This window comes from Bidens hawaiensis, unplaced genomic scaffold (assembly GCF_021521415.1).
Source record: "Bidens hawaiensis isolate Kalapana, Puna unplaced genomic scaffold, B.hawaiensis_p1.1 tig00007041_1, whole genome shotgun sequence".
NCBI classification, from domain to species: domain Eukaryota; kingdom Viridiplantae; phylum Streptophyta; class Magnoliopsida; order Asterales; family Asteraceae; genus Bidens; species Bidens hawaiensis.
Window position 1 is genome coordinate 898992 of NW_027491483.1, and position 16434 is coordinate 915425.

The 16434-nt window shown below is 37.6% G+C and overlaps 1 protein-coding gene across 1 annotated transcript; it reads left to right on the forward strand.

Moving 5' to 3' along the window:
- Nucleotides 1-14352: 14352 nt before the first annotated feature.
- LOC143634287 (MYB-like transcription factor ODO1) lies at nt 14353-15739 on the forward strand. Its single transcript, XM_077102412.1, has 2 exons — nt 14353-14646; nt 15072-15739. Exons 1-2 carry the CDS (start codon nt 14384-14386, stop codon nt 15562-15564), a joined length of 756 nt encoding a protein of 251 aa, XP_076958527.1. The 5' UTR covers nt 14353-14383; the 3' UTR covers nt 15565-15739.
- The last annotated feature ends 695 nt before the right edge of the window (nt 15740-16434 follow it).

Consider the following 16434-nt stretch of genomic DNA (forward strand, 5'->3'; position numbering starts at 1 on the left):
TCAGCATACTCAAGGATCCTCGATCTTCCAGCCAGGATCATCTATCCTTCAACAGGGGTCCGTGGGTCAACAAACTCAAGGATCCTCGCTCTTCCAGCCAGGATCATCTATCCTCCAACAAGGGTCCATGGGTCAGCAAACTCAAGGATCCTCGTTCCTTCAATAAGGATCATCCATTCTTCAACCAGGATCCTCTGATTGTATCCTCAAGGATTCTTCACTTCCCAACCTCAAGGATCCTTCTGGCAGAATCAAGGATCCTCAAGAATTCAACATCAGCGATCCTCTGAGGTCCATGAAGGAGATATAATCCCCATGCAGACCATTGCCTCTGGTGGACCTGCTACTATAGCAGATGCCTCTTATCTTAACTACACTTCTGGGATGCCAACGTTCAACCAACCAAGAGGTAACGCTTACAATCACATATCCTCAGACACTAACCTTGGCTCTATGCAGGATACATGTATCAATCAGGCAATGGCTAGGGAACTTCAGAAGCTTAAGGATATGATATCCAGCGTGCCAGGAGTGGTCCGTCCAATTCCTGAAATACCAGAAGGGAGCCACAAGCTGTCCAAATTTGCTCCACCAATATGCGATGCGGAGATCCCGAAACGCTTTCAAACCCCCCAACATGAAGGTGTATGATGGGACCACTGATCCGGAAGAACACGTGGCTCAGTATAGAGAAAGGATGGAGATCAATCCAATTCCTGAAAGACTCAAGGAAGCTTGTCTATGCAAGGGTTTTGGATCCACACTAACAGGATCTGCACTTAAATGGCTGCTAAGGTGTTGTTTGTTTTTCCTCAAAAGCACTTCTCCACCTCTTTTGTCTGCACTGAGAAGAGGGCGCGCAGAGCTTGGGCTCTGCAGCTGGTTTGTTTTTTCCGAAGACGTTTCATTAAAAAACGTCTGCGCGCCCTCTTCTCCCAAAAGTGTTGGTATTATTACTTCTGAACCTCTTCTACCCATTTTATTTCATCGATCATCATCCTCCTCCTAACCCTAACTCCACTCATCCTCCTAACTCCACTCCTCCTAACTCCTCTCCACTGCCGCCGGCCGCTCCACTCACCACGCCGGCTACCTCCACACCGCCGGCCGCAACCCGCCGGCTACCTCCACACCGCCGCCGCTCCACTCACACGCCGCCGCCGCTTCATTCACCACGCCGCCGCCGCTGCTCCGGCATCTTCTTGAAGGTAAATGATTCATTTTAGGGTTATGCTTTCTTTCTATTCTTTTCATTTAGGTATTTTGAATTTAGGTCAATACAAAATCATAAATTTGGGCCTTTGATAGTTAAATTGGTTCATTGTTAAACAATTTTTCAGATTACATAAACTGATTTTCTCATTTTCGTTTTCATTTTAAACTTTTTGATGAAATTGTTAAATTGATATAGTTTTCATTTAAACTATAAACTGATTTTAAACTTTTCGTTTTCATTTTAAACAATTTTTCAGGTTATGCTTTCTTTCTATTCTTTATGAATATGCAATAATATAGTTAAATTGATACTATGATTGTATTAAGCACCTCTTGAATGGATAAAACATGAACTTGTAACAGTGATGCATACTTTTATTGAGATAATTGTTTATTGATGATGGTGCACCTTTTGCTAACTTGCACCATGTACACTCAATCATATCTCACACTGCCCCACAACAGGATGATTGTTTTGGGGGTGGGGTGTAAATTTGGTGGTTTGTGTTTGTTGTGGTTTGTGGGGAACTGCTAGTTTTGATCTCCTTTTAATAAGCTCATCTCAGCTTGTGAGTCGTTTTTTTCAAGCTCGAGCTCGACTCGTTTATTATTTATTAATTAATTCATACACATTATTAGCTATTTTTATGTATTTTCAGAAAACCTTAAATGAGCCTAAGCTCGAGCTCGTGTGGCACCTTAAATGGTTGCGTGTAAATTAAATTTTGTTGGCTTTGATGTGTATCTGTTTATTTGATATTTTAATTCAACTTTGAATATATGCTTTTGATTGATGACTTGATTCTGGATTTGTTAATTTTATTTGAGAAAATAGTTTATTGATGTGTGCCTTTTCCTAACTTGGACATTGTACATAAACTGATTTTCTCTATTTGAGAAAATAGTTTATTGATGTGTGCCTTTTAATTTTAGGTTCGATGAATTGTTGTTTTAATAGAATTGTTGTTTCTTGTTAGTTGATCATAAAAATGGTAGAGAAACAACATTGGTCGAATGAGCAAATAAAATGTTTATTAGAAACATGCATTGAAGAGAAAAACGCTGTGGGTAAAAAAGGGTTGAGTTTGCACAAAGAATCGTGGGCTAAGGTAATACGGGTTCTTAAGGAAAAGTTTGGATTGGATTTGAGTCAAAACAAGTCAAAAACGCCTATGATAATCTTAAAGCCAAATACATAGGATGGTTGTATTTGAAAAACAAAACCGGCAACATCTACAACCCTCAAACAAATACCTTTACCTTAACGAACGAGGAATGGGAAGACTTTAAGAAGGTATGTTCATATATTTTTATTTTTTAACATCTACCTCTACCTTAAAGTCCACCCCTAGTTTATTTTTTAACATCTACCATTATTTTTTTTAGGGCATTCGAAAGCGGCATCCTTAAAAACAACTCCATTAGCATTTCCGGAACTTCATGCACAACTGTTTGATGAGAATATTGCCACGGGGAATCGCAAGTGGACCTCAACCCAAACATCAGTGGTTGGATCATCCTCTTGTCATCGGCTCCAATCGGTCCAACAACTAATGATTATGGACAACACGGAAGATGATGCCTGCACTAGTCCTACTACCAGGCCTACTACCGAGCCTACTTTTGAGCCTACTCCCGAGCCTACCCCCAAAAGGGCTAAAACCTCAAAACCATCATCATCTGTCACTTTTGAGGATTTAGCACTTCACATGAAAAATGCTTTGCGACATTTGACTAGGGAAAAACCTGAAAAAAACGCCCGGTAGTTACAACAGTTGTTGAGTGTTCTGAGAAGTTAAGTTTGGTTGGGTTAGAGCCGACAGACCCTCTATATTTGGTTGCTTTTCATATTTTTGGAATGTCCACGGACATGAGAGAGGCGTGGATGGCATTGCCAAATGTTCCCGTCGTGTTAAAAGGGTGGATCGAGATGACGGCTAAAAATTTAGGACTTTTGAAGTAGTTTTTGTTTTGTTGAAAACATTATTTGTTTTTTGTGTATGTTTTTTTAGTTATGTAGAAAACAATCTATGCTTTTTGGTTAAGTTTAACACATTGTATGTTATTTTATGGCTATGTGACATGGTTGTTTATGCTTTATGATAATGGTTGTTTATGCTTTATGACATGGTTGTTTATGTTTTATTAACAGGTTCATAATGAATAATGATGAGAAAATACTTCTGGTAGTTGTTATGTACTTGTATATCCGCTTTTTTTGGAAGAGGGGTTTGAAAAAAAAAGGAGACAATGATTCGGCATTGACGGGACATAAATACACGTTAGAGTTATTGCAAGGAAATCCCAAACAATGCATTGAATTCTTACGCATGTCCCGTGAATCATTTGTTCGACTATGTGCACATTTTAGAACAAATTATTCGTTAAAGGATAGTAAACATGTTTCGGTTGAGGAAAAGATGGCTATGTTTTTGATGATAATCGGCCATAACCAACGTTACGTGGTTATCAAGCGTAGATTTCAACACTCAAAGCAAACAATTCATAAATTCTTTCATGAAGTGTTGGATAAAATGATGCTTTTCGCCAAAGATATGATAGTACCAACTTCTTTCAATCCGAATCCAAACATTCCGGGACATAACAAGAGGCTACGAAAGATTTTTAAAGGAGCGGTTGGTGCACTTGATGGGACCTTGATACATGCTGTTGTTCCTACTAGGTAACAAGATTTATATAGAGGAAGGGGAAAGGGTGATTGTTATCAAAACGTATTAGCAATTTGTGATTTTAACATGATTTTTACTTTTCTTGTGGCCGGATGGGAAGGGGTAGCACATGATTCTAGAATATTATCAGAGGCATTATTAGATCCACACGCGCCATTCCCATTTCCACCATCAGGTATTTTTATTGTTTGTTAATTATTTCTATGTTAGTTTAATATTGTAATTAATTGAAAATATTTACAGAGAAATACTATCTTTTGTGACGCCGCGTATGCACACATACGAGGATTTATGGCTCCATATCGTAATGTGAGGTATTGGCTTGGAGATTTTCATCGGAGACGTGCGTTAACCAATAAAGAAAAATTTAATCATGCACATGCAAAACTTCGAAACGTCATTGAGCGTGCTTTTGGTGTCTTGAAAGTAAGATTCCCTATATTGAAGAGGATGGCACCATTTCCATTGGAAACACAAAGGAACGTTATTGTTGCATGTTTCGCGCTACATAATTTTATTAGGAAACAAGGTTTGGACGATGAGTTGTTTACACAATACGATCAACCCAATGTGTCGATTGGAAATAGTCGTGGGCAAATTGATGCTGATGAAGACGAGGTTGAAGCACTTGGCACTGCATCAGATCGGGAATATATGACTCAGTTAAGAGATGAAATTGCTGAGCAGTTAATGCAAAATACGGAATAAATGATTTAAAAAATGTTTGTGGTATTATGAATATTATTTCAGTGTTGTTGACTATTATTTAAATTTTGATGTTGAAGACCTTTTTTATTTATATTTCAGTTTATTTAAATTTCAGCTTATTTTAGCAGTCTGCAGATGTTAAAAAACAAACAGTCTTCTTGTTGCAGACTGCAGAGTTTTGGTCCACCTCTTCTGCTACAGATGTTGGCAGATGTGGTTTCGCAGTCTTCTGACATTTTACCTCTGAAAAACAAACAGCACCTAAGTCTTCTTCCTTATTCTGTTACATCTTTTTCACATTTAGTTAACTTGTTCAACAGTCAGTTTTCATGTAGTAGGAAATTTTAGAAGTTAACTAGTGATTTATATAGAGTTGTCCAACCTTATGATGAATCCTTAAGGGATTTTGTTACAAGGTTTGGCAGGGAAGCCCTAGAAATACCTAATCTTGATATGGCTACGGCTGTTGAAGCATTCAAGATGGGACTTCAAAGGGGCTCCCCATTTTATGATGATCTTGTGATGCCCCCATGCAGGACTTTAGATGAAGTCAGAAACAGGGCACTCAGATTTATAAGGCTAGAGGATGATAAGAAGATCCAGGAACGGTTAGGAGCTCCAGCAAAGCAAGAGTTACCTAATCAGAAACAAGGATCCTCATTTAGGAACAATAACTCGAAGCCTTACTCCAAGTTCAACAACCAAAACGTCCAGGCAGTCGAAGAAGGAGATGATGATGAGGACTACCCAAGTATTTCTGAATATTGCTTCTCTGTTGATACTCATGGTTTGATTTGTGCCATGAAGGATTTTGGAGAGAAAGCAAGGTGGCCTCGGAAAATTGAGAAAACAACATCCTTCAAAGACAAGTCCAAGTGGTGTGCATTCCATGAAAACTTTGGCCATCAGATCGATGATTGTACTGGTTTAAGGAGGGAAATTGGATATCTCCTGAGCAGTGGTCACTTTAAAGAACTATTGGGAAGAAAAAAGTCGAGGATCCAGGATCCTGAGGATGTCCCGCAAAAAGCAACTCCGCCCCCACCAGATGCACAAGTAATCAACTTTATCTCCGGTGGCTCGGATATATGTGTTACTTCCTTCTCCGCAGCTAAGAGAATGGCCAAAGAAACAAAGATGGAGAACAGGGAACGACCAATAGTATCCACCACTATGACGACAGACAAAAGGATCTTCTTCAACGAGGAAGACAAATTAAACATCCAGGATCCTCACCATGACGGTTTGATTATTACTTTATTTATCGCTAACCATTATGTACGCAGGATCCTAGTTGACGGTGGGAGCTCGGTCAACATTATCCAGCATGATGTCCTCAAGAAGATAAACATACCAGATTCAGAGATCATCCCTAGAACATCAGTGCTAGTCGGTTTCAGTGGTGAAACCAAGAAGACATTGGGGGACATCAACCTCCCAATTTATATTGAAGGGTTAAATTCATACAAAAAATTTTATGTTATAGATAACCTTTCCTGTTGCAATGTTATTTTAGGTAGGCCCTGGATCCATGGAATGAAGGCAGTAGCCTCAACTTATCACCAATGCATCAAGCTACCTACTCCTTGGGGAGTTGTAAAGATATTTGGTGACCAAGCGGAGGCCAAGAATTATTATTCTTCATCCATGAAGCCGACAGCTAAACAAACGATAGCATAGCAATTACAGCAACATCCTAAGGACGTGCTGGAAGCCCGGGAGAAAGACCTTAAAGAAGTATCTTTGGACCCCGAGGATCCAGAGATAAAGGTGTTCCTAGGATCCAGTATCCCTAGCAAGATCGAGGAGGATCTCATATCCTTCTTAGGGCGAAGAAAATCTACCTTTGCCTTCAAGCACTCAGACATGACAGGTATTTCAAAGGAGGTAATTACTCATAAACTCGGCCTTGATTTATCTATTAAACCCGTCCATCAGAAGCAAAGAAAATTCTCTCCTGAAAGGAACAAGATCATACAAGAAGAAGTTGAAAAACTTCTTAAGGCAGGTATGATCAGAGAGGTTCAGTATCCTCGATGAATAGCTAATGTGGTTGTTGTTTCTAAAAAGAATGGAAAGTGGAGGGTGTGTGTCGATTTTACTGATTTAAACAAGGCATGCCCCAAGGATCCTTTCCCATTACCACATATAGATTCCATGGTGGATGCAACGGCAGGACATAAAATGCTTACCTTTATGGATGCTTCCTCTTGATTCCAACAAATTCAGATGGAACCATCTGATCAAGAGGATACAACATTCATGACTCCTACCGGCATATACTGTTATACTGCTATGCTGTTTGGACTAAGAAATGCAGGGGCAACATACCAAAGACTAGTCAACATGATGTTCAAGGATCAGTTGGGCAAGACTATGGAAGTATACATAGACGATATGGTGGTAAAATCAAAGAAAGCAGACGATCACCTTAGAGATCTCGAGGAAGCATTCAATATCCTCGACCAATATAACATGAAATTGAATCCTTCAAAATGCCACTTTGGTGTTAAGGCTGGAAATTTTCTAGGATATATGGTGACTAAAAGAGGAATTGAAGCAAGCCCCGAGCAAATTGAAGCCATCCTCAATTTGAAATCTCCTGCAAATGCAAAGGATATCCAAAGGCTGACGGGAAGAATAGCTGCTCTCAATAGGTTCATCTCAAGATCCTCCGAGAAGTGCAATGACTTCTATGACATCCTTAGGAAAAATAAGAAGTTTGAATGGACGGAAAAGCATGAGGCTGCGCTTACAGCCTTGAAGGATTACTTATCCTCAGCTCCAGCTCTAATGAAGCATGTGGATGGAGAATCCTTATATCTGTATTTTAGCTGTCTCAGGAAATGCAGTAAGTGCCGTTTTGGTAAAGGATCATGAAGGTGAACAACATCCAATTTACTATGTAAGTAAGAGTCTTTTAGATGCAGAAGCCAGGTATTCTCATTTAGAAAAGTTAATACTTGCACTTATTATGGCTTCTACTAAATTGAGACATTACTTTGAAACTCATACTATTATTTTGAGAACTAACTATCCTGTTAAGAATGTCCTTAGAAAGCCTGAGTTGCCAGGTAGAATGGCCAATGGGATGTGAAACTGAGTGCTTATGATATTCAGTACGAGCCAAGAACAGCCATCAAGTCACAAGCACTCGAAGACTTTGTGGCTGATTTCAGTAGTGACATGCAGAAAGAAGCTGACTTGGAGGTTCAACAACTAGAAGAGACTAAGGATCCTTGGATACTCTTCACTGATGGTGCTTCCAATGTAAGAGGAACAGGATTAGGAATCCTACTGAAATCGCCACAAGGGGACATATTACCCCAGTCTATAGCCTGTGAGTTCCAAGCAACGAACAACGAGGCAGAGTATGAAGCTTTGATCGCAGGTTTTCAATTAGCTAAGTGCATGAGGATCAGGTATCTTCAAGTATATATAGATTCATTATTGATTGCTAACCACTTTAATGGCTCATATGCTATTAAAGGTGAAAAACTAATCAAATATCTAGATGTTGTGAAGGAATTAGCAAAATCTTTCGAATTGTTTAGTATTATACATGTACCAAGGGAAGAAAATGTCGGGGCAGATGCTTTGGCAAATTTAGCCTCATCTCTGAAAATTCCAGAAGACACGAAGATTCCAATCATTCATGTTCTCTCACCAGCAATAGGAGAACAAGAAGTTGGGGAGAAACAACTGACATCGTACTTTGGGATCCATCATCCTCAAACAACCAAGGATCCTGGATCCTCCCAATAAAAAAATACATTCAAGATGGAGAAATTCCAGCCACAGAGAATCCGAAGTCTTTCAAACTCAAGGTATCAAAATACATTTTATTACATGATGTGCTGTATAAGAAATCTCTTGCAGGTCCATACTTGAGGTGCATCGAGGATCCTGAAGTTCAAGCGGTGCTCAAAGATTTCACGAAGGTGATTGTGGTAATCACACTGGAGGTAGAGCTTTGTTTTCTAGGATTCTAAGAACAGGATACTTCTGGCCAACAATGAAGAGAGATGCCATGGAATACTCAAAGAAATGTGATGCTTGCTAAAGGCATGGAAACATATTACAACAACCAGCAGAACCTATGTATCCTATATCCTCATTATGGCCTTTCATGAAATGGGGAATGGATATTGTAGGCAAGCTACCAAAGGTACCAGGCGGAAAGGACTTTATGCTTGCTATGGCAGACTACTTCTCTAAATGGATTGAAGCAGAAGCATTCGTACAAGTCCGAGAAAGGGAAGTTATATCCTTTATTAAAAGAAATATTATAACTAGATTTGGTATCCCTTCTGAAATTGTTTGTGACAATGGTTCCCAGTTTATCAGGAAAAGAACCACTAACTTTTGTGACAGTTGGGGCATCAAGATGATCACTTCTACACCAGTTCATCCTCAAGCCAATGGTCAAGCGGAGTCTAGCAACAAAATCATCATCAACAACTTAAAGAAGAAACTAGGATCCAAGAAGGGAAAATGGGCTGAAGAACTTCCTTATGTTCTTTGGGCAGACAGAACTACACCTAAAAATGCAACAGGCCAAACACCCTTCTCATTGGTGTTTGGATCAGAGGCTGTAATTCCTACAGAGATGGTGGTTCCTACTGCTAGAACAAACATCCGTGATCTTGAGGCCAATAATGAAATCCTTCTCCAAGATCTAGATACTGTTGATGAGCTCAGAGACCTAGCTAAGATCAGAATGGCAGCATATCAACAAAGGATAGCTGGGGCATACAACAAAAATATAAGGATCAGAAGATTTCAAGAAGGAGATTTGGTATTGAGAAAAGCCTTCCAAAACACAACCAATCCGGCAGATGGGAAACTAGCACCCAAGTGGGAAGGTCTATATCTGATCGAGTCGGAAGCAGGGAAGGGGGCATATCATTTGCTCACCATGGAAGGCAACAGGTTACCAAGAGCATGGAATGCTATCCATCTCAAGAAGTATTTTTTTCTAGTCAGGATCTAGTACCCTTCGAAAATCAAGCATCCATCTAGGATCAAGGATCCTAAAATTGGTAATATCTATTTGATCACTTATTCATTTCATATTCTTGTTATTTTAAGGATAATGTATTCTTAACATTTATCTTTTCCAAGTTTTTAAGTAACAATGCAGTTTCAAAAAGAAATTCAATGTCTAAGAGGTTGGCCACCTCTCCCTCACGCTTAAGGTACATTGCTATTTTCCTTGGCCTAGCCCACGATTGGATATGACCCCCGATGGTCTTATCCTCCAAGGTTTAAAGGTTTTCACCTTTCTTATAAATTAGAGTTTCTACACTCTTGCCTGGAGCGCACGCTATCCAATGTATAGTCCGGGACAGCGGGACCAGTACACGCTTAGTGGCTGACAATTTCGTTGTCTTCGGCTATATGGAGGATCCTACGATTTATGGTAGACGTACCATACCACTGGTTTATAACGTTTTCACGTTATCTCAAGACAATGGTTTCTAACATTTTCATGTTAGCTAAGGTTTTGGCGTTTTAACGTCACTCACGTTTGGGCTAAATCCCGGTTTGGGCGAGTCCCCAGTTAACATCTGTATCCTTGGGCTTGTCCCCAGTTTTTGGGCTTGTCCCCAGTTTAACACCAGTTCACGGGCTTGTCCCCAGATTACACGGGCTTTTCCCCAGTTGCACGGGCTTGTCCCTAGTTTATTTTATGGGCTTGTCCCCGGTTTATTGGGTTTAATCCCAGATAATATCATAAATTATTTGCATCAGGTATCATAAATTAGATTATGAGGATCACCGAAGGATCAATACTTATGGATTCAAAATCCTTTAATTCAGTTTTATAAGGATTGCAAAAGGATCAATACTTATGGTAAATTAGGTCTAACCAGACCTTACGGTATGATTTCTGTTTATCGGTTTACACTTATTTGATTTCAGTTTATATCTTCATAGATATAAGGATTCATTATTCTCAATCTATTTTTATAAGAATTTAAGATCCTGGTTTATTTTTGCAAGGATATTTTATCCTAAAAACTTTTACTAAAGAATATTTCTCAAAACTTTCAACAAGTCTAAAGCTATATCAGACATACTTTCAAAATAACAGACAATCAACAAATAGTTAAAAGATACTATTTACTTGCAATTACCAAAAATCTTTAACCCGGATTTCACCATTTAAAGATGGACCATCCATCCGGGTTAAACAGGTGTTAGTTGTTCATGATTTGCAGGGAGAAGGATATACAACCGGAAGGGGAGTTGCCATGGAAACTCCATTGATATGTGACAATTATATCCAACTTGTCAAATCTCATATGTTTTTGCAGGAAGTTTGAATTCAAAGGCAAAATGACAGCTGTGATCTTATCACAACTGCCATTTTGGGGGCAATTGTTAGTGCACAGAAATTTGACACTGTGGATATGTTATCCTGGCATATGTTTTGGATCAGTTATCCTTAGCGTGTGTTCCAGATCCCGTCAGGATCAAGGATCCACAGTACTTATTATTTACTAACGGTTGTTCTCATGTGTAATCTAATATTTAGCAGGTATAACGATTAGAGGACTCAGTCTATCTACTAACTTGTAGTCAAGAAGATATTTACGTATCTGGATCAATTATCCTTCTGAAGAGTTCCAGAGCTATGTCAGGATCATGGATCCTCGGTATTTGGTGCTATTAACGGTTATTTCTTATATGAAGGCTGATATTTATCAAGTGTAACGGCTCCAAGACCTGGTCTACCCCCTATTTCGCAGCCTGAGTGATGGAACACGTGGTCAAAGTGGCTGTTACGTTTACATTGAAGATAAAGGCTGATTTTTAGGAAAATTAGTTAATAGCATTTATTATTAATAACTCCATTGAGTTATTATCTATTATATATAATTGGGATTATGATCAGTTATAGGACACATTATATACACGCACACCTGAGTATTCTCTCTATCACAGCTCGCACAGTTAGAATTATTGTATCACCGATCATAATCTCCACAATTGTAACACCCTTTTTTTATTAATAAAGTGGTGATAGACGATTTGTCATCACCCGGGGTTTTTGTGCCGGCGATCCGAACCAGATCAAGGGCTTTTCCCCGTAACAAATCCTTGTGTTTGTGTTTGCAATCGATACATACTTGTTTTCATCACCATAGCACTAATCCTCACTAAACGAATTTGGATACATTATCCTTAGCAGATTTTTATCCAAAACACCCATCTTCTCAAATATTTCATCCAAACTTTCTTTTTGTATTTAGGATCGATTAAGGATTTTTTTTTTTAGTTTCTCATTGTCGCTTAGCTTTATCTCACCTGGATTGGTCAATCAATTCTACCATGACGTTCGGAACTTGTTGGTTATTTCTGTATCGTTGAGGTTAACTTGACGATGGGCTATCAAACTAATAGGACTACTGAGTCATTCGACGTTGATGTTTTTGGTTTCAACCCGATCATGTGATGCTTGAAAAATCCATTTGAGGGCGGTAACATTGGAATCGTTTTGATGTACCGATTGTATGGATTGACCAAGATTAAAATTTTATACAAATATTAAAGAAGATGGAGGAATTGGAGAGTATATCGTATTTGGTAAAATACCAACTATTTATAGGATATTTAAAATAGAAAAGTTATAGCAAAAGGTATCGCCAACGACTATTTCTATCCTTATATCGCATGCCACCATGGTCACTTTTCATGTTCGTACGTCCGTGAGTACACAACAAAATACCAAGCCACATCTACACCATGACACCGGCCTAACGTGGCGTCCAAACCACGATTACATCGTATATATATGTTTAGAGAGAGAAAATTAAAGTGAATCTTATTGATGACGAAAGAAGCGAGGTTATGATAAAGCAAGAAAGAGAATACTTGCTTAGATGAACAAAACGAGCTACCATAAGTTTGTATAGTTGATTGAAACTTTAACAATTGCACATATTGTTTCTAAATTAAACCCGCAAGTTGTATCAAGGGTTTTCAGTTGGGTAAGCATTTTATTTTTAAAATACCAACATGACCCAAACTTGAAGAAAGCTTGTATGTTGATTCGAATCTAAGTTTTCTAATTTGTCTTTTCTTTTTGGTCTAGTAACATTGTTGTAACACGTTAAAAACCTTTTTTCTTTTCTGAAATATGTAATGAAAAATTAATTTCAACCAACGAATATATTTTTTTTAATATCAATGTTTTTACATGTAAATACCACTTAACCTTACATTTACATTTGGTCACTTGTAAAGATTTAAACGTTCACATGCAAATATTAGAAAAAATAAGGAATATCATATTCATGTCAATTTTGTGGAGGATAACGGGTCAAATCATTGAATATTACCACATATTATATTCATGTCAATTTTGAATATGAAAGGCTTTAAGAAAAGGAGTTGATTATAAACAACGAATTTATGTCACAATGTACAATACAAGTCTATAAACTAAGTTTTCTATGTATGAATACTCTCTTTCAATACAACAACAATACTGTCATGCCGTTTGGCGGGCTTAGGGTCGGGTTTTATCCGGTGAATCCCTCAATAGGTGGACCGCTAGGGGCTTCGTTCGTCGGATTAGTGGCCGGCTCGGGCTACCTTTAGCCAATGGGGGGCGCGTACGGAGTACCCGGCGTTATTTAGTTGGCCGTTTAAAAAAAAATACAACAATAATTTTAAAGAAAAAATATTTTTTAACTTTTATAAACTATAACTTGACTTAATACACTTCACAAAGTTGTAAATTACTTAACTAAAGTTGAGTAACTTTTGTATAATATTTTTAATTTTTTAATTTTGTATAATATTACTAGATTAGACCTATATATTATAAAAGTTGAGTAAAGAAAATACTAAATAGATTGTAACCAAAAAAAAATAATTATTAAACACTATTTATAAACTAATATATGATTGAAAGTACATATAAATTACAAAAACTTAAGTTACTACATGATTGAGCCTTTCTCATCACTCCAATATTATAACCAAACAACAGTTTATGTATGTGTTCCTATGGGCATCACCACACATATCCTTCCAAAAACACATAGAATCAATCCATACCATATAAGCTTCCTAGGTATATGATGTGTGGTTCCTTTAGTTATGATTCTTATGAATAAGCTATGTTACATATTACATATTTTACTATTCCTAATCTACGTATCATCACGGTTTAAGATTGAATTGCAAGCTAGCATTTTTTTGATGAATGATATTTCGGTTATCAGATCAATGACAATCATGAAACATTCAACAGATTACATGGTATCAAAGCTTTGCTATATTTTTCAAACTTAGCGACATCTCCCCTTCCAGATCGGTCATCTTTCTGTCCTTGATCGGACCCTTGATCACTATTTAATGGCCGACAAATTAACATCAACCAACAGTCCTTCCTATAAATATGCACTCTATATTTATACACAATATACGTATGGTAATAGACCATATATACGGTTTGGATAATAATATAATCAAATAAATATTTTGTGTTGTATGATGTATATATACCACCGGTCTATGGTCATATCTTTGGATTCTTTACACATCAACTTTTACCATCGAACCAGATTGCGGTTCACCCGTATCTTTCATGTATTCATGGTGGGACCAGGCTTCTACTATAATCTCACTCTACCTCCTTATATGTATATATCATAGTTGTAGGTTGGTGGCGGTACTAAAGTTGGTAAGTCATAGTTGTTATTGCTTTTAGTTCGTTTATTAGGTGGATGTTGGTGGTGTAACATCTAAGTAGTATGGGAAGACAACCATGTTGTGACAAACTAGGAGTGAAGAAAGGGCCATGGACCGTGGAGGAAGATAAGAAACTCATCAAATACATCCTCACCAACGGCCCATGTTGTTGGCGAGCCCTGCCTAAGCTGGCAGGGCTCCGTCGTTGCGGCAAAAGTTGCCGCCTCCGTTGGACAAACTACCTTCGCCCGGACTTGAAGCGAGGCCTCCTAACTGAATCAGAAGAACAACTCGTTATCGACCTACATGCTCGCCTTGGTAATCGGTATGCCGCCTTTTGCTCTCTTAATCTTTTCTAAAGGTAATGAGATTTTATCTTAAAATTCCATGATTTCATAATGAAACACTTATGATCATTCAAGATTTAGTAATATTTTGTACCACTAGGTATCACCTATGAGATATAAAAAAGAATTGTTTATCTTAAAACCCAAGAAAATGTGTCAAACAAGTAACATACTAACATGTACAGATTGGTATAATATTCGAGTAGTAGTAATAGGATAGATGATCATGAAAAAAGGTTTGCACGTGGACAAGCTAAACAAATAAATAAGCAGACAATATTAATGATACGAAAACTCGAATGTTATATTCATTGAGTGTGTAATCATTATTATATTTTAGATACTTTATAAACAATTATATCTAATATAAAGTATTTTGTTCGTTGTAAAATGATATCATTAGGTGGTCAAAGATTGCGTCAAATTTACCAGGTCGAACAGATAATGAGATAAAAAATCATTGGAACACTCACATCAAGAAAAAACTTCTAAAAATGGGAATTGATCCCGTCACTCATGAACCGCTCCCGAAAGATATTCAAACTAGTGAAACATCATCTTCTTGCACTAAACAATCTTCAGAATACAACCTTTCACAACCTACCGAAACTACAAATAAGTCAGAGATCTCAAACGAGAAACCGGCTGTTTCACAAATCGAAAACAATTCATCCACAAACAAAGATGATGACGAGATGCTATTAAGTTACCTCTTAGGCGACAATGAGCCTCTTTTGCTTGATGCGTCGGATTGGGAATCACTTGGCGATGATAAAAGGTCCAAGAATCGTACAAGTGTGTTCGCCGCATGGGACGACTGTGCATGGCTAATGGATTGTCAAGATTTTGGAGTTAATGATTTTGGGTTGGATTTCCTTGCAAACGGAAACATATGAAATCATTAATGATGTGTAAAGAATCATGTCTAAGTTAATTTTAGGTTAGTATTGTTTATTTTGTCAAAGGGTTTGTCTTTGGATGGTAGAAAGGAACTCAAATGTAGCTCCGCACCATCTAGAAACGTGGAGGTACGTGCATCAAAGATGTGAAGGAATATTGTAAATTATCAAAAGTTAAAGGGGTGTTCATAATTATAGAAACCTTAAGTGTATTATTTTGTAACACATACAATAACTATTGTCTCTAATACAGAAGTTCTGGGTTCATGTTCTTACAATGTTCTTACAAGTGCAAGTTAAAGATAGAATTTATGATTTTGTGTTAAAAAGATTGCTCTTCCGAAAAACTATATTTCATCATTTTCCACAAGACTTAGAAAACTGTGCAACCGTGTGCAAAGCAGTTCAAAAGTCAAAAGCCGTTCAAAAGTCAAATTGTGCAACCAAGTCATTTTTTGTTTGCCTGCCAATGTTGCTTACTAGTTCTCACTTGCTACGTATTTTAAATTTTTAATATCAGGTAGATTTATGTTTTAATATATAACTCTTGATTATTTCGCTCATAATATTGCTTAGAACATCTTGATGATAAGCTTATGCTTTTGTTCTTTGCTAAATCAATCTTACAATGATTCAAACAATTCAAGAGAAAATGTGAGATTAAGTTAAACGATAACACTTGTGTTGCTTTAAGAGAGATGATGCCATCTCTATTGCATCCACCCAAAATTGATGGCTAAGATCTACTTACATCAAAGTTTATGTTCGTGTCTCTAGAATTCTCATGGCATGGACAAAGTTTATGGTATTTCATGGAAGTTATATGGAGCCCTAGAATTTTTTAGAATTCCCATTCCAAGGAGGTCT